This window comes from Hordeum vulgare, chromosome 4H, assembly GCF_904849725.1.
Source record: "Hordeum vulgare subsp. vulgare chromosome 4H, MorexV3_pseudomolecules_assembly, whole genome shotgun sequence".
Classification (NCBI taxonomy): domain Eukaryota; kingdom Viridiplantae; phylum Streptophyta; class Magnoliopsida; order Poales; family Poaceae; genus Hordeum; species Hordeum vulgare.
Window position 1 is genome coordinate 542,101,030 of NC_058521.1, and position 23,169 is coordinate 542,124,198.

The window sequence follows — 23,169 nt, forward strand, 5'->3', positions numbered from 1 at the left end:
GTAGTTCACTTTGACAGGACTTGGGGTCGCAATTTTTTTTCTCGTTTTTATGCGTTCATGCTCATTGTGTGCACCGTAGTAGTCATGCTAGAACGCTTGTAGGTTTTTTTGTGGGTCTAGAATTAGTGAGAGGCTACATGTGAGCTCTCGATGATTTGTATTCTCTTGATGTGATATGATAAATTTAGTAAAATACACCATTTACTAAAAAAGACAAGCAAACATACTATCATCATAAGAATAATAAGCAGAAGAATGTCAGCCACTCTCAGTCTCAAAAAACTGACCTACATAATATTGTGACAGTATTTACGTTACTTAATAAAAAATCTTGACAGATCCTTTAGTTATGGCCGTATGGTAGTTTTCATCTTTTTTTTTCCAAAAAAAGATTGATAAGGTGGGTCAATGGCAGGGTTAGGGTTATGTGGCAGCGGACAAGGTGGCCAACTCGTACATAAAATGGGAAATCAATATACAGATCTCTAGCTAACTTAGTACTCTCTTCGACCCAAATAAGTTTCTAAAATTTATACTAGCTTTAAAATTACATTAAGTTTAAGGCGGTTATTTTAGGACGATGAAAGTACTACGCACAGTAATTAACAGTAAGGAAAGTAGCACGCACTGGAATAGTGGTAAGAGAAGACGTGGCTAAAGTAGGAGATCCCATGCCGTCCTGCACAGGAACGCACGCCGTATTATCCCGCAAAAAAAAAAAGAGGAACTTACCCCGTATTAACACGTCACGATATATAAGTAAATGATGATGCTCCGTTTCGAGAGGGGAAAAAAGTGTATAAATTATGGGCCTGTGCACGGACGTATACCGTATATATACACATATAGCGTATTCTGGAGCTGCCGTCATGCGCACGCGCGTGCGACGGCTCCCCCGTCTACACCGGAGACGACGACGTGCCCCGTCTTGCCGGGCGATACGGCCGCAGGTCGGCGTCGTCGGCGCGCACCGGAGGCAACGCACGCGCGTACGTACGGTCTTGTTGGACCGACCGGCCGGTCGCTTGAACACGACTGCTGTATCTTTCGCCCACATATATATACTATGGACTTCTTTTTTCTTCTTTTCTTTTCGCGGGGCCATATATATATACCTATACTTTATAGGTTGCCCCTAAAAAAGGTATACTTTAGGTCACTAAAAAAAACTAATAAATCTAACTTTTTCAACAAAGGAGATATATTTATACCATGAATACACCAATTACATCTAGTCTCTGCAACAACGCGATGTCAAATTCTAGTGAAGGCATCGTGTATGAACGCAACCAAGTTATTACTAGTACTAGCTTAGATCACTCGGTTTATGGTCATTTAGTTGTTAAGAATAAGTCCTTAATAGTCGATAGGGTGTTTATTCCTTGGAAACTTCATAGATCTCATAATAGTGTTGCGGATTGCATGACAAGGTATAGTCGCTCTAAACGGGGTACGACTGTGTGGCTCAACAAAGGACCCCATGTACCGAGGAACTCTTGCCGTCACATTGTAGCCCTACCCATTTGAAATAAGCTATTATTGATCTAAAAAAGTTATTACAAAAGAAAAAAAAACTATCAAGGGAACAACCGCATCAAACATCAATATGAACCGCCGGTGATAACAAACGACCATAACCGGAGAGGTGCTTCAACAATGAGACCTCTAAAAAGGGAACTTCGTACGTTGTCCCGTTGTTGGATCCACCCCCCAAGGTTAGATCATGAATTTTCACCCTCGGATGGATATCAGAGACCGTCATGTGAACGTCACCATTGTCAAGTTCAAGCAACCGACCAGACACATGGAACACCACGGATAACGGCTGAACCCACACATTGAGGACTAGACTCACCAGATCTGCCATTGCGGATGCATTCACATGCCATGCAGAGCATTTCCATCCCCTATGACACGAGGGGGGGGGGGGGAGCAACGAATCACGAGAGTGCACCATTGTGACACTCTAATATGGAGGCTGAAACCCACCGACCTTATGCCCATATAGATGGTTAGCAATGGAGGATGGCATCATCTTGAGCAAAATAATTGATGCAGGGCATGAACACCTTGAAGGCAACCCACATTTGAGTAGATCAACTCACATGAGAACCTGCAAATCAGCTCCTGCTAGGGATCATGATGCACCACCGATGCCGTCAAGAAACCAGAACAAGAAATAACCCCCACCCTCGTACCGAATCACAAACCTAAGAGAGCCTGTGTTGTAAACGGTGCGGCAGATGATGCACGACAAGCAATCACCGCCGAAAAAACTAGGCATGATTTGTCGCCTTCTTCCTTCTGCGAAGGCAAAGCGAGCGAGAAGGGGAGAAACACACAGGTAGGTACCGCAACTAAGGTTTCACCAGGGCAGCCCCTAGAAGTGGCTCGGCTACCCAGTCCTTGACGAAACAAGGTAGTTTACATTTAGATTATGATGAGATACCCCTCCTTCTTTATTAATTATATAAGATCTCTTCGTGATGTTATGTTTAGTTGACTTTTTGCGTAGTGTGAGCAAATGCTTGTGCCAGTATAATGTTTACCAATCAAAAATAAGTTACACACGATTAAAGGTCAAACAACGGAGTACACTACACACTTTATGGTTAATTACCGATTCAAGGAAGGCAAAAAATTTGACATGCCATTGGCAGTTTGGCACTTTTACCTCATGTAGCTTGTTTAGTTACAAAGCAAACACACTATGTCTACCATCCCTTTATTAACCCCAAAAAAAGTATTTGTTGCAAAAAAAATTAAAATATCAAGTCGAAGATTAACACTGACAACCGTACAAATTGGTGCAACATAGTAGAAAAATTAAAGAGAAAGAGGATGGTGGAGGAGAAAGCTGTTCTGTCGGCGCTAGAACTATGTAAGAGCATATTCAATAGATTGTGAGAAAAAAAATGATGCCCTAAAAATAATTTTAGGGTAGAAGAAAGAAGGTATCGAGGCATAAAAAAATAATATCTAAATGGAATTTGTAATATACTCCCTCCGTTCCATATCCGTATATGCAATGGCAGACACTCGGCCATCACGATGTAATATCCGCATGTGTTAGGGGGAGAATGACTCTTGAATCATTGTTATCTTTGGAGATAAACTGTGTCTTGACATGGAGGCCTCCACTGTCGCCTAATGATATGTTTCACTCAGGTCAAAAGAAAAAAGGAATGACATGCTTCACTAGACCATGTAGTAGCATGTAGTGGCGCCTTCTGGTCCTGACAGGACGGAAAACAACACACCCACGGAAAGGGTTAGGAAGGTTAGATGCTAAGCAACCACGCAATTAGGAAAAGAAAGGCGGAACCTGAGAAGGACTCGTTAGCGAGATTGCTATATTTAGCATGAGATGATGCGTATATATATAACAGAGTGATTTGAGCAGGCTAGCTAATGATGCAGCTTCCGTGCTGTTTGTTTAAACAGCTACTGTTTACCTAAAACCAAAGAAAGGTGGGAAAATGACACTGATTATTATCATGTGGATCTGTAGCACTGGTGTGCAATGGAGTTAAAGTAAAGTGTGTGTGCAGTGCAGTACTATTTCAAACTTATAACTTTAAGCAGTTAGAAAAAGAGAACCGGTAGTGTAAAGTTTAAATCAAGGAGGTTTATGGCTGCCATTTGAATTCCCCTGTAAATGGGGGAAAATGTTACTTCCTCTCTTTCAGATTACGAGACGTTTTGGTTGGCTGAAATAACCCAACAAAACGTCTTATAACTTGGTACGAGCTAGTACTAGATTGTTTTTTGCTCAAGTATCAGTGTCTATGTTTCACATATTCTTTATCAACAGAGCAAAGTCGATTCGAATTGGATTGTTGTCTTAGGTTTGTCTAGAAATGAATTTATCTAAATATTAAAATGTGACTAGATACATTTATGTCTAGACAAATCTAAGATAGGAATTTTGAGACGAAGGAAGTATACACGTACGTATGCAGCACAATTGTCAATACTCAAGAGTCTTGCGTCATGATAATACTTTGCAGTTTTTTGACATAAAGAAACCAACAAACTGGCAAGTGGTGTAATATGCTGACTTTCGGGGGCCATCTTCCTCATGGGTCACATTAGCAATCATATGGCAAAAGATTTTTCATGTCAATAGTATCCATAGCCCATATTGGAAGGGTGTCCATTGATGCCCCATTTAAGAATTTTCATCTGCAGATTACAGTACAAAAAGTCCACCAACAAAACTTATATGGTACGTTTTCTTTAGCAAAAGAAAAAACTTCCCATGCTAGCTTGCCTTTGTGTGTGTCATCCATTACTTTTTGCATTTGCCAAAAGAGAAGAATTAAGAATTGTATACACTATCTCATACGTTTCTTTTCAAAAGAAAAACATGTTCACAGTGTACAACAAGCCTTTGTGAGGAGTTGTTCAGGTGGGGTCATGAATGCATTGTTATTTCCCCGGGAAATTGAGTTTGTGGTTGTGATTAGTGACTACATATACGCTCTCCATTATTGTTACGTTTAATTGAAGAAACCTGAATGTAGCTTAGCTCAGGAATATATTGAGATGGCAAGTAGCCATCGCAGGTTCACCACCGAACCGGCCCGGCCACCATGCGGTTCGATCGAGCCTAGCTAGAGGAGAGGAGGGCTGGTGTCATCTCGGCCGTCAAATCGGATACCCGCCGGGACATTGATCTCACTCGTCAGATCGTCACCGCAAGTGCCACTTGATTAGCTCATGATGCTGGTTCATTTCACATTGTGGGTTGCTAATGGCATCTTCAAAGTTGATCCGTAAATGGCTATGGTATATGTCCGTATTTATGTCCGGGGGTGATCCACGAACATGACGCGGGAGAATCATCCAATCCTTTTCATAAATTATATGTATTTGTTCGGTTGTGAGGAGATGAAATCATGCACGTGTGGAGAAAGAAAAAAAGAGAAGTACCACGTGGTAGCTTTTTGTTGGTCAAATGAATGTTCGAACACCGATATAGCTCCCACGCCTGTCTCCGATTTACCAAAAAATGAACATCCAAACCACTTGGCGGATCAATGAGGGTTTTCATTAGATGACAAAAGTACCTCCATGATACACCAACAAGCACCCAAATTAAACAATGTAGTAACCGGGACAGAAGATGTAATCAAAATAGAGGAAGTACTGGTAGCTGTAGTAGAAGAGGAGTTGGACAATGGCAGTTTAGCTAACCTACCCAAAACACTTCGGCTCACTGTCTCCCACTATAGGCCATCCAGTACTGGTGTCTGCTCCATTTATTATTCTATAGATCTGGTATTTCTCTCTCTCTCTCTCTCCTGTTTGCTTTTCTTCATTTTGGTTTTCCTAGTTTTTTCCTTTTCTTGGAGAGAAACCAGTAGTACTGCATTGTGTACAACTTTTCTTCCTTTTTTTTTTTTGCCAAATCGAGCACATTTTTTAATATTGATTCTTCAGAATTTCAGTTTTTGTTTTCCTTTTATGTACCCCTGCACCTCATTCCCATCAATGCCATCATGTTGGTTGCTGAACTATTTTCACAAGTGAAATCACTAAAGTATTGAATGAATCCGCATTCGTTAGCTAGCTTCAACCATCTGCAGGAAGGTCACTTTCCAGCTCAAGTAGTAACAAATTGACAAGATGAAGCACCTTTTTTTAATTAGTATTTTTATTCTCTTCTACTAATCTATTATTAAACCTTTGCTATCATCAACATTGTCAAACAGGATTTTTTTTTACTCAAGCACCCATTTCTTTAAAGTTCAAAGTCCATTCTCTAAGCTACCCCACTTAGAAGCTGTTATCCCCCCCAAAAAAAAACCTAAGTAAAAGTTCAAAAAGTTTAATAAATAAAAAAGGTTGGCTTGATGGGCACACCAGAGTAGATAGAGTACGGGAGAAGGCCACACGGGCGGGCGCGCGCACACACGGCAAGGAGGATCAGGTGGGAGCTTCGCAAGCAAAGATCCCCCACACCCAATACAAAACGAGTAAAACAACAGCAAGCAAAGCAAAGCAAAGCGGCCGAAAGAACGAAAAAAAATGGAGTAGGAGGAGGAAAAGGGATAGTGAAGCGCAGAAAATCCTCCCCACTTCACTCGTCCCTCCCTCCCTCCTTCTACCTCTCTCTCCGCGCCCCCCAACCCCCCACCCATGCCGTAACTACACTGCATCGCCAGTTCGTACCACCACCTCATCCTCCCCCCTCCTCCTCCTCTCGCAGGCGCCACGTCGATCCGGGAGCGGCGCCGGCCGCGCGCGCAGCGGTAGCGGCGGCGGTAGCGGCAGCGGGCGAATCTGGGCCTGGGGTGACCTGCATTGCCGACGCGGGCGGCCAGATCTCCGTCGCCATCGGGCCGCCGCGGCACGGCATGGTGGCTGCCGCCGCAGCGCCAGATCCGGCCCGCACGTCGCGACCGCCGCTCACGCCGGCGCTCGACAAGCCCAACTCCGGCGCGCCGCCCCGCCGCCCCGCGCGCTCCGGCGGCAGCAAGCCCGTCTCCTCGCGCTACCTCGCCTCCGCCGCGTCGCCGGCCTCCTCCACCTCGTCGACTTCGTCCTCCTCGTCCGCCTCGTCGCGCCGCTCCCTGTCGGCGCAGCGCGGCCGCTCCTCGACCCCGCCGCCGCAGCACGCCACGTCGCCCACGCCCGTCGCCGCCGCGACGGCCGCGACCGTGACGGCCACCACGATGCGGAGCCTCTCGGTGTCGTTCCAGGGGGAGTCCTTCTTCTACCAGACGTCGCGCGCGCCGCGGGCCGCGTCGCCGTCCTCCCCTGCCGGCCGCCGGGGCCCCACGCCGGAGCGGCGGAAGAGCGTGTCCTCTGTGCCGGAGGCCGAGAACGCGCGGCCCCAGCACCGGTGGCCGGCAGCCAAGCCCAAGGCGTCGGACCCGCTCGCTCGCAGCCTCGACTGTAATCTCGACCGCAAGGACTCCATCCTGGCTGCGGTGCAACTCCTCCGCCGATCCATGGCCTTCGACTCCACCACCTCCTTCTCCCCCTCTGACCATGCTGCCGCCGCTGGTCCTGACCTCTCTGCATCCGACACCGACAGCGTCTCCTCCGGTAGCAACTCGGGAGCCGGTGATCCGCCACGCCGTGGCATCAGCGTGCCAGCGAGGTTCTGGCAGGAAACCAACAGCCGCCTACGGAGGCTTCCGGATGCAGGGCTGCCGCAACAGTCGTCCTCTGGACGGAGATCGTTCTCAGACAGTCAAATGTCACCAAGGCTGCCTGGCCGGTCCCCGTCTCCAAGCCGAGGAAGCAAGGGGACGGCGAGCCCATCAAGGGGGCGAGCTGGGGAGGCATCACCAAATGGACACATGGTTCAGACAGCAGCAAATGCGCCATCTATCATTAGCTTTGCTGCAGAGGTGAGGAGGGCAAAGAAGGGGGAGAACAGAATTGAGGAGGCACACAGATTGCGAATGCTGGACAACCAGCATTTGCAGTGGCGGTGCATCAATGCTCGAACAGATGCAACCCTTCTGGTGCAGAGCTTCACTGCCGAGGTAAATCTTAACCTATGAACTTTTCTACTTTTTTTTTTTTTGGGTTCAAATGGCTTGTTGTGAAACCTGAGTTCACTCTAAAATTTCACTCAGTGCCTCTGATAGGTAGCACTTCACTAGCTAACAAAACCCATTTGCTATCATGGTTGCTTGCTTAACGTTTTTACTGCAAATGTGTGGTAATTCTGGGATAATATGCTACCTGTTGCTGATCACTAGGACGTTTAGTATTCGCTAGCTGCCTTTTTCAGGATAACGGTTAGTTTTTTTTTCACAATCTACATTGATTAGCAGATGATTTGTAAAGCGAACATATCCAACCCTTTCCGGTCAAATGTAGCGATCCTAGCTATACTATCTCGGATTGCTGATACATGAGATAAGGAGAATCTTTGAACACACTGAATTTCATATGTATAAAGTATCCATCATTACTTAAGTTTGCCCTGGTCTGTTGAATCAAACTAAACTTGTTGTTTTGGACTTTGATGGACATAGTTGAAAGGGCAGGCAGATTGACATGCAATTGTGGGTGTACGAAAACATAAATTTAAGATTGGTTATTCATTAACATCTAGGCCCTGTTCGAAAAGTATGGATCACAGCTCAACATGTATTGTCATAAATAACTGGACAATCTATTAGACTTTATGAGAACAAGGAGATATTAATGATGTAAGATTATCCATCTCAAACCAATTTCAGTTAATACTATCTGATAAATCATGTACTACTTCCTTTTGAGTGCGGAGAAAACAAAGGGTACCAAATCAGGCATGGAAAAAGAATGATAGCTGTCCTCAGTGTTTGTGTAACCATTTTTTCAGCTCATCATGGATGTCCTTTTTCATTAGTACTCTGGGTTACTCTCTAGTGATTACTATGCGAATCTAGTGATCGCAAGGCTTCAGCTAAATCCTACACGTGTCTACATGTATTTACTGCTGGTAGTGAAATCTACAGTTTATATTATGTGAAACAAATGGATATACATGCTAAAATTGGAAAATATGGAGATGCTTAATCACTTGTACTTACAAAGCTATCTTTTGATGAAACTACATTGTATTTTGAAACTTCTTACATTGCAGCATAGTTATAAGCTTATGCGTAAAAGAATCGGAAAAAGGCCCAATATGTTCTTTTATCATAACAACCGTTTCCTATCTCATTTTTTTTATCAGAAAACCCTACACAGTGCATGGAAGGAAATATCAAAGTTGCGTGAGAATGTCAGTTCGAAAAGGTGCAAACTCCAGCTTCAGAAACAAAAACTGAAGCTGTTTGCTATTCTTAGGGGAGAGGTATGTGTGATATGAGTTTCATATCTCATCTTATTGCTTTTACTGTTTTATGGTTTGTATATGATTTTCTTTTTCTTTTATTTACTTTGTATAGCTTATTTATCTGACAGCTTTCATTTGACATGTTCAGATGTCCTATCTAGAGGAGTGGTCTCATGTCGAGAAACACCATTCAAGTTCTTTGTCAGCAGCAATTGAAGCACTGAAGGCCAGTACTCTCCGTCTTCCGGTTGTTGGTGGTGCAAAGGTAGGAATTTTCTCATCAAACCTTAGCTGACTTTTTTTGTTTTCCACAAGCTAACAATTGCTTATCTCTGAGCAGGCTGATGCCCTAGGTGTGAAGGAGGCTGTTAATTCAGCGGTTGATGTAATGCATACAATGGCATCTTCGATGTGTAATTTGTTGTCAAAGGTGCATTCCAACATCCTGCAAAGCTTCGATCCACATTTCTTTTCCTTGGTTTCGGTTGTTATATAATCTCAAATTGTCAAGAATGAACTCATCATTTTTATGTTACAACAAGTCCACAAATATAAGCTCCATCCCTGATGGACGGCTTTGTGATAATGCAGAAAATTGTATTTGTTCTTGATTTCTCTTATTGTGTTGTACTCCCTCGGTCCAAAAATAAGTGTCTCATCTTTAGTGAAGTTGTACTAAAGTTGAGACACTTATTTTGGGACGGATGGAGTGTAAGATAATCTTTGGCACTATGCCTTACTATGCACCTCTTAGTTATTAAGGCTCTGTTCGGTATTGCGATGGATTTTAATTATTCTTTTTGCCTTAACCAACTTTTGCCCTATTTGATTGTTCCATCGACCAAAATTCCTACTTCTGTCGGATGTTTTTCCGGAACAGTTCATAAAATAAGTTGAGACCAGCACACTTCAGTGACTACATACTGGGCCTAAATCTACCTGGTGTCTTTGTTTTTTACAACTACATTTTTCTTTCTTTATATAGATTAAGTTCGTATGACATAGTTCCTGATTTGTCTTGAGTATGAGCTCTAATTTCCAATCTGGATCTATGCGCTAATTGCTTTCCGATCCCTGTTGTAAATACATAATGATAAGTGGGCAGCTATTCTCTGCTATATTAATTCTTCATAAATGCAGATCTAAGATAGACAGGTAGGATGTAATTACACTTGACAGTCTGTATGAAAAACAGGCCTGCGTTCTGTAATAGACCTACAATTCTGTTGTCGATTCTGAATGTAGTCTGCTTGCCTCTTTTGTGAACACTTGGCAATAGGATGTAATTACACTTGACGGTCTACATGGCCTTGAACAAATTAATAATAAGCGGACTGTCAGACATTTATGTCCTGTCAATGAGTTTCTTGTGGCAATCTCCCATTTCTTAACTTGTCATAAATTTTATTTATCCAGGTGGAGGGGACAAGCTCTGTGGTGTATGAGCTTGCGAAGCTTGCAACACAAGAGCAAATGCTGTTGGACCAATCAAGGGATCTCTTGTCCACGGTGGCAGCGATACATGTAGGCAGCACTTCTATGACCTTTGGTTCAATTCTGAACGTTGTTTAGATAATTGTGTTAACCTTACATACATTGCAACACAGGTCAAACAATGTAGCTTGAAAACTCACATGCTGCAGCGAAAGCAAAAGCAGAGCCAAACACAGTGGTAGATCAGTTATCCGAGCCACGTTGGTGGTCACTACTAACATGACACGGCCTCATCTTTCCTCACTGGAGAAGACTACTACTACTACAGGTAATAAAGCTGTAACCATTTGTTGGGTGTGAAGTGTGTCCGTCCTAATCTGCCCGACCGACCCCGCTGAGTGTAGCTGATTCTTGTAATTTTTTTCGAGTGCATATCACCATAGAATGCCCCCCTCTTTGCCTGCGGTTTGTTTGCAGCGGGTGTATACAGAGAGAGAGAACCTAGTGTTTGACCAAAAGATGAGCTTTGCTGTAGATATGAGAAAGCTTGCTTGTTGTCGTCGTCTGCGTGCTGAGTGCTCGAGTGCTGGTTTGTAATTCTGGGAATGGAAACAACTGTCTGTTTGATATAGGCGTTTTCATGGCCGATTAACGTGGAGATTTGTTTTCCTTATCATAACCTGCTCGTGTTACATACTCCCTTCGTTTCTAAATATAAGACCTTTTAGAGATTACACTATGAACTACATACGGATGTATGTAGACATCTTTTAAATGTTGATTCATCCATTTTGCTTTGTATGTACAGTACTAGTTTATAGTGCAATCTTTAAAAGGTCTAATATTTAGGAAAGGAGGGAGTACTATTGTAGTAGTGCTGCTGCATTAGTTGTTATGTCTGCGTTGTTAATCCTGGAGTGCTCTGCTTGTTGTACTCAAACTGTGATACATACGCTGGCTACTTGGCCCTCTGCATGTACAAAAGTCCTGACCATCCGAACAACCAGTAGCTGAGAAGAAATGGTAGCGTCAGAGGTGTGGCATGCTAAATGTGGTACGGGATGCGGATCCAGAGGTGTGTAGGTCACGTACCGTAATGGAAGGCCCGGACGGCGTCCGCGTCCGCCGGTTGGCGCCGTGTCACTTCACGGGCAAAAGCCGACACAGCAGCAGCCAGCAGGCCACCGTCCCCCGTTGGCCGTTGCCCAGTGCCCACGCACGGCCGCACGTACGTACGTGCCTACCAACCGTCCTGTTCGGCTGCCTCCGCCGGAGAGCGACGGCGTTCGTCGGGCGCGGCGACAGGGGCACACGGCGATTCAAGAGCTCCGGCCCCTTGCGCCAGCGTTGCGCGTAAGAACAGTGCCGTGATACGGATGGATCCATGGCTTGCAGCCTTGAGCAAAAACAGGTGTCTGTTGTTTGGAAAGCAGTCCAACTCCAACCACAGTCCACAGGGCAGCATCGGTGGGGAGGTACCGGACCACCAGTCTGGTTGCCCTTCAGCCGCGCCTATCGTGGCGGGAGCCGGGACTTTGGGAGTAACAAATATTTTTCGGGGGTGTTGCGAGCGAGCGAGCTTTGCTGCTGCCCACGCGCGATTTAGGCAGCAGTCGACGCATCAGGGTACTCCTAAGAGCATCTCCACCTGTTTGCCCCCAACACACCCGACAAATGCCTTTTGGCATTTGCGCCGACGTTTTTTTGTTTCGGGGACGAGCGAGTTTTCAGCCGTGCTCCAAGGTTTCGGTCCTCAAACGTCAATTTCAAACATATCTTTTCTAGTGTAAAAAAACGCCGCTAGTTCGGTGATTAGCATGCCACGGTTCGACGATCAAACACACCCATTAGTTCGACGATCAAAAGAAAAGAATCGTAGACATGGAACAAATCAAACGTCCGGCTCCTCTATTGCGGGACTGGGTGGGGTAGGCGTGCACGTGGGCGTAGTCGGGCTCGGCGTCGGTGTAGTCGGGTTCGATGTCGGCGTGGTTTCTGTGTGCTCGGGCCGGGTGTCGTCGTTGGTGTTGCCGTCGTGGTCGCGGCCGGCACGGGCATCTGGTTTAAGATGAGGCCGCGCTCCACGAGGTCCCACACCTTTACCTGCTCGTCCATGTCGACATGTCTGCCGCCATCAAGAATGCCAGGTCATGAGAAGGTGGAGCTTGGCGTCCCGGCGTTCGGCGCCCGCTTCTTCTTTCTCGTTTTCGGTTCCGCCTCCGCCCGCTCTTCCCCCTCCTCCTGCTCCTCGGCGCCGTCGATCTCGTCGTCCATGTCGATGATGGTGTCCATCGTGTCATCTTGCACGCCAAACCTCGGGCAGGACGCGGCGGTGACAGAGCCGCTTGTGATGATCCCGTCCATATCGGCGTCGGTGTGGCTAAACTGTGGTGTTGAGCTAGGTACGAAGGGTAGGGCACCCCAGTGTAGAGGCGGTGCGGGCAAGGCTGATGGGTACGCCGACGGCGAGTAGCTGTACTGGGTGTTGAGTCGGTGTTGAACATGGGGGAGGGAGTGCCCCGGTCGGGGTTGAAGCCGGAGGGGGAGGAACGCTGCGGCGCGCCATGCGGGAAGGTGATGTTGGGGTTGAAACCGCCATGCACGTCGCTGTCGGAGTAGCCAGGCGAGGGTGCGTACCCCTAGGAGGGCGGCAGCGGCGACGAGAAGTTGGCCGATGACGCGACGCTCTGGTGACTCCCCCACGCGACATGCGGATAGTGGTCGGGCGCATTCATCATCCCCGCACGAGGCGCTTCTCCCTGCTCGGCCACCGCCGCCACGTCCCTGGCCTTCTTGGCGATGAGCCTGTTCCGTCGGTCGGTTGTTACCGCCTCCCGTTGCTGGACATACGCATTCCACACGACGTTCGACACGCCAGCCGGTCTTGCCATCGACTTCCTCGGCTTCGACTGGGTGGAATCGGCAGCCGCTGTGGGGCGAGGGGCGAAATACCTCTTCGGTGGCATGGCGGGCAATGAGGAAAATGGAGGGAAAGAGGGAGAAAACGGCGGGAATAGGCCCGTCTGCCACCGAGCGCGGGCCCGCGGGCCTTTTCGCTTTGGCCGGTGCCCCCAGGCGACCCCATCCTGGGGGCATGTTGGGGGGGGGGGGGGGAGTGGAGATGCTCTAACCGAGGAGCAACTAATCAAAGAGCGCTCTTTCAGAGCCTCCCCAAGGGTCACTTGGGGTGGGCTGAGTGCACCTCACTTGAAGCGTTCTCAATCGTCGCCACGTGTCGCGTTTTGGTCGTTTTCTTCGGTTTTTTATATTTTTTGTCCATGTTCTCGGCTTTTAGATGATTTCGCGGGTTTTATTGGCTTTTCAGTTTTTAGTTGGCTTTTCCTAGGTTTTGGACAAAAACCAATTTATGATTCTTTTGACGTGAAAAAGTTATTTTTTTGTTCTTTTTGCAGGACACACGGATTTGCTTTCGTCACACGCACGACCGTGCCTCTCGCAAAAGGGAACACACTTTTTTTCCTACAACAAGAGGCACTGATTTACTTCTCATAGAGACACAACCGTGTCTCTTGCAAAAGAAAAAGAAACTTTTTTCCCTACGACGAGAGCCATGGATTTACTTCTCGTAGAGACAAAATTTGTCTTTAAGAGGCACTAAAGAGAGTTGTGCCTCTCGCAAGAGAGAGAAAAACTTGTAGAGGCATGAATTTGTGTCTCTTGAGAAAAAAAACTTATTTTTCCTTTCGCGAGATGCACAAATTTACTTCTCGTGTAGGCACGAATTTGCTTATAGGAGAGGCGCGTCCCTTCCTCTCGCAAAAGGAAAAACATGCTATTTCTATCACGGGAGGCACACCATTACCTGTGGAGGCACGGGTTTGCTTCCATGAGGGGCACGGCCGCGCCTCTTGAAAAGGGGAAAAACGTGTTCTCGGTTCGTTTTTTTGTGGAAAAAAGTTTGTGTAAACCTATCAACATGAGATCAAATTTTGAAGATCTCGAGCGAGGAATCTAATGATGAGAGATTTCGATGCACGATTTGAGAGATAAAATATTTTAAATAAACGAATATACGGAGAAAGAGAAAACTTCCAACTTATGACAAGTAGCGTACATGTAGTGCAAGTGCGACATTTATTGCAACCTGAGAGGTGAGAGTGACCTTTGCAAAGAGTACTCTTTAACTAGTAATTTTGTCCTAATCGACGATACACGCGCCCTTTCGTGAAACTGGCGCCCATGCAATCAGGTACTTGGGCCGACCCTTCTTGATAGGTACTCGCTGCTTCATTCGATCAATCTGCTTCCTTCTTGATCACTGCTTCGCTTGATCCAATTTGACGAGTAAAAAAGATCATCAATTTTAAAAAATTCATCAAATTTTAAATGTTTACATTTTTTTAAATAAGTTTACAAATTAAAAGGAGTTCATTGAATTTGAAAACAAGTTCACATTTTTTATAGTTTCATTTTAAAATAAAATAATTGAGTTAAAAAATCATCAAAATTTCAAAAAGTTCATTGAATTTGATTTTTTTACACAAAATTTAAAAAATATTCATCCTACTTAGAAAAAGTTCATTGATTCTGAAATAAATGTTCATCAAATTCGGAAAAGACTTCACCAAAATTGAAAAAGTTCATTGATTTTTAAAAAAGTTCATCTAATTTGAAAAAAGTTCATTGATTAAAAAAACTTCACCGAATTTGAAATACTAAATGCATTTTTTATTTTAAAAACAAATGAAAGGAAAATAAAAAATAGAAAAAAGAAAGAAAGCCCTTTTAAGGGAAATCAATGCATTTTGTAGCGTTATATTTAAATGAGGAAAAAATAAGCAACCTAGTCATAGCACGAAAGGTGGCCAATTAGTTATCTCAGCTAGTAATAGGTGAAAAGGTTGGGAGCTTAAAACTCATCCATGTTTTTTAAAGCATTATAGAAAAGAAAATAAAAGTCCAAATGGCCCGCGCTGGGTTATGCACCCATTTGCGTAAACTGAAGAAACGGGCGCCTTAAGCGTCGTTTAGGATTTACACAAAATTGTGGCGTGTTCTAAACGGGACAAGCACACTTGAGTCATTGGCCGGTTTCCCCCTTTCTAGTTAGAGCATCGAGAGCCGAACTTAGTAAATTCGGCCACCTAAACGTCCACAAACAGCGTCAGACTGCCCCCATACGCTCTATTTGGCAACCACGCTTCTCAAATCCATGTAATCCACGCACGTGAATTATATATCACAAATTCAACACAATTAAACAATCAACAAAAGAAAATAAACCATACTTCAACAATTCAGACATGCTACATTGAAACTCAATGCCGATCAACGACTCCCCAATATGATGGATCATTCACCCGATGCCATCCGTGCCGCCTCCTCCACTGCCACCTCGTACTCCCTACAGTCGTTCCTTTTCTTCTTATTTTTCATAAGTCACTTCTTTGCTTGCTCATCCAAGTGGCTTGTGTCCGTCAATATTGTCCTCGAATAGTGTGTGTCTGATACGTCTTCAATGTGTCTATAATTTTTGATTGTTCCATGCTATTATATTATTAGTCTTAATGCTCTATATGCATTTATTTGATGTTCAATATCATTTTAAGCACTAACCTATTAAGCCAGTGCCCAATGTGAGATGTTATTTTGTGTGTGTTTTTGGCTTTTCAGGAAATCAATACCAAACGGAGACCAAACACAACGAAACTTTTTGACGATTTTTTTGGACAAAAATAAGACCTGAAAGCTTCGAAGGGAGACCGAACGCCACATAAGGTGACGCCAAGCCAACATGACGCGCCGAGGGGGCGGCTGCACCTAGATGGTTTGGGGCCACCTCCTGACGCCTCTTGCCCAACGTCCACTCCTATAAATCCTATTTCGTTGAGAGAACACCAAGAGCCACCCAAAATACTTTTTCCGCGTCGCAAGCTTCTGTTCCACCGTGATCCCATATGGAGCCCTGTTTTCGATGCCTTGTCGGGGGGGGGGGGGGATCAATCACGGAGAGCCTCTACATAAACCTTGCTGCTCCCATGATGATATGTGAGTAGTCTACCACAGACCTAGGGGTCCGTCGTAGTACCTAGATGGCTCTCTTTTTCTCCCTCTCTCTCCCTCCCTCCCTCTCTCCCTCCCTTCCCCCCCCTCTCTCTCTCTATGTTCTTCATTACAAAGATCATCGCGATTCCCGCGGTGATCTATCTTATGTAATCACTTTTTGCAGTGTTTTTGTTGGGATCCAATGAATTGTGGGTTTATGTTCATATTATTCATGAAAAGTATTTGAGTCACCTTTGAGTTTTTATATGCATGATTATGATAACTTCGTATTTCTCTCCGATCTTTCGGTTTGGTTTGGCCAACTAGATTTATTTATCTTCAACGGGAGTGGTGCATTGTAATGAGTTCAATCTTGCGTTGCTCAATCCTAGTGACAGAAAGGGACATGACACATATTTGGATTAGTGCCATTAAGGAAAACGATGGGGTTTATTCATATTGCTTGAGTTTACTTTGTCTACATCATGTGATCTTGCCCCTAGCATTACTCTGTTTCACACTTGATACTCTAGATGCATGCTAGATAGCGGTCGATGAGTGGAATAATAGTAGAAGATGCAGGCAGGAGTCGGTCTACTTGCTTATGGAAGTGATGCCTATATGCATGATCATTGCGTTGAAAAGGATGTCATAACTATGCGCTATTCTCTCAATTACCCAACAATAATTTGTTTACCCACTGTATGCTTTCTTTGAGAGAGAAGCTTCTAGAGAAAACTATGCCCCCCGGATCTTCACAAATCAAATTCCAAAAACACTAAAAATATTACTTCCTTTTTTTGTTATTTTATTTTATATCTATATTATATCTATCACTACTTATCTCTTGCAAGTAATGAGTTCAAGGAGCTTGACAACCCTCTTGTCCGCGTTGGGTGCAAGTGTCTGCTATTTTGTTGTGTAAGCACTAAAGATGGGCGTTTGTGTGGTCCTCCTATTGGTTCGATAACCTTGGTTCTCACTGGGGGAAATACTTATATCTATTGTGCTTCATCTCCCCACCTCTTCGGGGAAAATCCCAACACAATTTACAAGCAGCAGGAATAATTTATGGCGCCATTGCTAGGGAGTATCACCAAATTCTTATCAAGTATCTTCACACAAATTGTCATGCACTTGTTCTACTCTCTACTTGTCTAGCAATTCTATCTTTATTTTTGGCACACGAAAAGAGAAAGTAAAACACAAAGTTTAAGATAAATGGATCCCCATCCACTTGCTAATCTTTTCAAAAGACCCGATTATATTAAACCAATTGCTAGTGAGTTCAGTGCACTAGATTATCTTTATGAGGTCCGTTCATGTAAGTGCATCTAGTGCCCTTAGTGATTTTGGTGGTTTTAAGACGTATACGTTAAGAGACTAATGTGTTTGTAAGTGTACACACGCTCTATAAGTCGCTGAGGAGTTTGAGTTATACGATGAATATCGACCCCTAAAAATGTATGTCTTCGGCTGAAGACTTTGGTCTTACCTTGAAGACTTTGATTGTGAGGAAATTGCGATGAAATTGATATTCCTCATGAAGATATTGAAGATGAGGAATTCGGTGTGTCCTGAAAAAAAACTGTCTGAAGACTTTGAAGCGTGAAGATTTACTCCTTCAGTCTTATTTTCTTTACTCTTGAGTCATAGGAACACCGTACTGTTAAAGGGAGTCGATGTTGGAAATATGCCCTAGAGGCAATAATAAATTAGTTATTACTATATTTCCTTGTTCATGATAATCGTTTATTATCCATGTTAGAATTGTATTGATTGGAAACTCAAATACATGTGTGGATACATAGACAACACACTGTCCCTAGTGAGCCTCTAGTTGACTAGCTCGTTGATAAAAGATGGTCAAGGTTTCCTGGCCATATGCAAGTGTTGTTACTTGATAACGGGATCACATCATTAGGAGAATGATGTGATGGACAAGACCCAAACTATAAACGTAGCATATGATCGTGTCAGTTTATTGCTACTGTTTTCTGCATGTCAAGTATTCATTTCTATGACCATGAGATCATGTAACTCACTGACACCGGAGGAATGCCTTGTGTGTATCAAACATCACAACGTTACTGGCTGACTATAAAGGTACTCTACAGGCATCTCCGAAGGTGTCCGTTGAGTTAGCATGGATACAACATCACATACAAGCCTTGCAAGCAATGTGACTAAAGAGTTAGTCACGTGATCTTGTATTACGGAACAAGTAAAGAGACTTGCTGGTAACGAGATTGAAATAGGTATGGAGATACCGACGATCGAATCTCGGGCAAGTAACATACCGAAGGACAAAGGGAATGGTAAACGAGATTATATGAATCCTTGACATAGAGGTTTAACCGATAAGATCTTCATAGAATATGTAGGATCAATTATGGAAATCCAGGTCCTGCTATTGGATATTGACCGTAGAGTGTCTCAGGTCATGTCTACATAGTTCTCCAACCCGCAGGGTCTACACACTTAAGATTCAGTGACTTTTCGGTATAGTTGAGTTATAGGTGTTGGTAACCGAAAGTTGTTCGGAGTCCCGGATGAGATCCTAGGCATCATGAGGAGCTCCGGAATGGACCGGAGGTAAAGATTGATATATAGGAAGTCCTTTTTGGTCACCGGAAAAGTTTCGGGCTCATCGGTAGTGTGCCGGGAGTGCCGGGAGGGTACAGGGGACCATCGGGAGGGGTGTCAAACCCCGAGGGGCCTTATGGGCTTTGGGAGGATACAAACCAGCCCCTAATGGGCTGACATAATCTCCCACTAAGGCCCATGAGGTTTGTGAGGCAAAAAACCCAAAGGTGGAAAGGGGTTCCAAGTGGAAAGAAGGAATCCTAGTCCTAGTAGGATTGGAGTAGGACTCCTCCACCTCTAGTTTCGGCCAAACCTTGAGGGTTTGAGGCTGCCTCCTCCCCTCCATCCCTCCTATATATACTAGAGGTATTGAGGGTTTTTGAGACATAGAAAAACAGCCACGTGCCGCCCTCTCTCTAGATCTGTTTCTCCTCTAGTCTTGTTTCAGCGGTGCTTAGGCGAAGCCCTGCTGGAATAGATCCACCACCACCACCACCATGCCGTCGTGTTGGAGAACTCATCTACCTCTCCGTCCCTCTTGCTGGATCAAGAAGGTGGGGATCGTCATCGAGCTGTACGTGTACTGAACGCGGATGTGTCGTTCGTTTGGCACTAGATTGGGATGGATCGTGACGGGATCGCGGGATGGATCATGATGGGATCGCGGGACGGATCGTGATGAGATCGCGGGACGGGCTACGATTTGGATCATGAAGATGTTCCACTACATCAACCTCATTATATACGCTTCCGCTTAGCGATCTACAAGGGTATGTAGATTCACTCTCCCCTCTCGTAGATGATCATCACCACGGATAGGTATTGCGTGTGCGTAGGAAATTTTTAGTTTCCCATGCAACGTTCCCCAATAGTGGCATCATGAGCTAGGTTCATGCATAGGTAAAATCTCGAGTAGAACACAAAAGAGTTTGTGGGCATTGATGTTCGATTTGCTGCCCTCCTTAGTCTTTTCTCGATTCGGCGGTATTGTTGGATTGAAGCGGCCCGGACCAACCATACTCATACACTTACGAGAGACCAGTTTCATTGACTAACATGCAACTTGTTGCATAAATATGACTGGTGGGTGTCTGTTTCTTCAACTGTTGAATCGGATTTGACCGAGGCGGTCCTTGGAGAAGGTTAAATAGCAATTTGTATATCACCATTGTGTCTTTGCATAAGTAAGATGCGATCGTACTAGATACCCATAACAACCACGTAAAACATGCAACAACAAATTAGAGGACGTCTAACTTGTTTTTGTAGGGTATGCATGTGATGTGATATGGCCAAAGGCATGATGTGATATATTGGATGTATGAGATGACCATGTTGTAATAGTTAAATATTGACTTGCACGTCGATGCTACGGCAATCGGCAGGAGCCATAGGGTTGTCTTTAAACTAACATTTGTGCTAGCAGATGCGTTTACTATATTTCTAGGTAGTAGCTTTAGTATTAATAGCATAGATAGCACGACAACCTCGATGGCGGCACAATGATGGAGATCATGATGATGGAGATCATGGTGTGGCGCCGGTGACAATGAAGATATGCCGGTGCTTTGGTGATGGAGATCAAAAAGCACAAGACCATGGCCATATCATGTCACTTATGATTTGCATGTGATGTTAATCCTTTTATGCACCTTATTTTGCTTAGAACGACGGTAGCATTATAAGGTGATCCCTCACTAAAATTTCAAGATAAAATTGTGTTCTCCCCGACTGTGCACCGTTGCGACAGTTCGTCGTTTCGAGACACCACGTGATGATCAGGTGTGATAGACTCAACGTTCACATACAACGGGTGCAAAATAGTTGCACACGCGGAACACTCAGGTTAAACTTGACGAGCCTAGCATGTACAGACATGGCCTCGAAACACAAGAGACCAAAAGGTCGAGCATGAATCATATAGTTGATATGATCAACATGGAGATGTTCACCACTGAAACTATACTCAACTCACGTGATGATCAGACTTGAGTTAGTGGATTTGGATCATACGCCACTCGAATGACTAGAGGGATGTCTATTTGAGTGGGAGTTATTAGTAATATGATTAGCTAAACTCAGTCATCATGAACATAGTCAAAAGGTCTTTGCAAATTATGTTGTAGCTTGCGCTATAGCTCTATTGTTTTTGATATGTTCCTAGAGAAAATTTAGTTGAAAGATGATAGTAGCAATTATGCGGACTGGGTCCGTAAACTGAGGATTGTCCTCATTGCTGCGCATAAGGCTTATGTCCTTAATGCACCGCTCGGTGTGCTGAATCTCGAGCGTCGTCTGTGGATGTTGCGAACATCTGACATCACGTTTTTGATGACTATGTGACAGTTCAATGCGTAATTCTTAACGACTTAGAATTGAGGCGCCAAAGACATTTTGAACGTCATGGAACATATGAGATGTTCCAAGAGATGAAATTGGGATTTCATGCTCGTGCCCTTGTTGAGAGGTATGAGACCTCCGACAAGATTCTTTGTCTACAAAGTAAGGGAGAAAAGCTCAATCGTTGAGCATGTGTTTAGATTGTCCGAGTTCTACAATCGCTTGAATTGAGTGGGAGTTAATCTTCCAAATGAGATAGTGATGGTTCTCCAAATCACTGCCACCAAGCTACTAGAGCTTCATGATGAACTATAACAGATCAGGGATAGATATGATGATCCTTGAGCTATTCACGATGTTTGACACCGCGAAAGTAGAAATAAATGAGGAGCATCAGTTGTTGATGGTTAGTAAAACCACTAGTTTCAAGAAGGGCAAGGGCAAGAAGGGATACTTCATGAAACGACAAACCAGTTGCTGATCTAGTGAAGAGACCCAAGGTTGAACCCAAACCCGAGACTAAGTGCTTCTGTAATGAGGGGAACAGTCACTGAAGAGGAACTACCCTAGATAGTTGGTACATGAGAAGGCCGGCAAAGTCGACAGAAGTATATTGGATATACATGATATTGATGTGTACTTTACTAGTACTCCTAGTAGCATGAGGGTATTAGATACCGTTTCGGTTGCTAAGTGTTAGTAACTTGAAATAAAAGCTACGGAATAAACAGAGACTACCTAAGGCGAGGTGACGATATGTGTTAGAAGTGTTTCCAAGGTTGATGTGATCAAACATCGCACACTCCCTCTACCATCAGGATTAGTGTTAAACCTAAATAATTGTTATTTGGTGTTTGCGTTGAGCATGAACATGATTAGATCATGTTTATTGCAATACGATTATTCATTTAAAGAGAATAATGGTTATTCCATTTGCTTGAATAAATACCTTCAATGGTTTATTGAATCTCGATCGTAGTGATACACATGTTCATAATATTGATGCCAAAATATACAAAGTAGTAATGATAGTACCACTTACTTGTGGGACTGCCACTTAAGTCATACTAGTATAAAATGCATGAAGAAGCTCCATGTTGATGGACTTTGGACTCACTCGTTTTTGAATCGTTTGAGACATGCGAACCATGCCTATTGGTGTAAACACATGAAGAAAATCCATCCAGATGGATATTTTGTACTCACTTGATTTTGAATCACTTGAGACATTCAAATCATGCCACATGGGCAAGATGACTCAAGGCCTCGTTTTCGAGTGAGATGGAACGAGAAAGTGACTTATTGGAAATAATACATTTTGATGTATGCAGTCCAATGAGTGCTGAAGCACGCAGCAAATATCATTATGTTCTTACTTCACTGATGATTTGAGTAGATACATGTGTATTTGCTTGATGAATCACAAGTCTGAAATATTGAAAAGTTCAAACAATTTCAGAGTGAAGTTGAAGATCGTCGTGACAAGAGGATAATATGTCTATGATGTGATCGTGGAGGTGAATATCTGAGTTGCGAGTTTGGTATACATTTAAGACAATGTGGAAATTGTTTCAAAAATCATGCCACCTTGAACACCATAGTGTGATGGTGTGTCCGAACATCGTAGCCGTGCCCTATTGGATATGGTGCGTACTATGATGTCTCTTATCGAATTACCACTATCGTTTTGGGGGTTATGCATTAGAGACAACCACATTCACTTTACATAGGGCACCATTTAATTCCCTTGAGATGACACCGTATGAACTATGGTTTAGAGAAACCTAAACTGTTGTTTCTTAAAGTTTGGGGCTACGATGCTTATGTCAAAAGGATTTAGCGTGATAAGCTCGAACCCAAGGCGGATAATGCATTTTCATAGGATACCCAAAACAGTTGGGTATACCTCCTATCTCAGATCTGAAAGCAAAGTATTTGTTGCTAAAAAATGGGTCCTTTCTCGAGAAAGAGTTTCTCTCAAAAGAATTGAGTGGGAGGATGGTGGATCTTGATGA

The 23,169-nt window shown here is 44.1% G+C and overlaps 1 protein-coding gene across 1 annotated transcript; it reads left to right on the top strand.

The window, feature by feature from the left end:
• The first annotated feature begins 6,083 nt into the window (after positions 1-6,083).
• On the top strand, positions 6,084-10,895 carry LOC123449382 (protein SNOWY COTYLEDON 3-like). The gene is made up of 6 exons (XM_045126586.1): positions 6,084-7,502; positions 8,687-8,806; positions 8,937-9,053; positions 9,129-9,218; positions 10,205-10,312; positions 10,396-10,895. The coding sequence occupies exons 1-6, from the start codon at positions 6,363-6,365 to the stop codon at positions 10,462-10,464; spliced, it is 1,644 nt and encodes a 547-aa protein (XP_044982521.1). The 5' UTR covers positions 6,084-6,362; the 3' UTR covers positions 10,465-10,895.
• Positions 10,896-23,169: the final 12,274 nt, after the last annotated feature.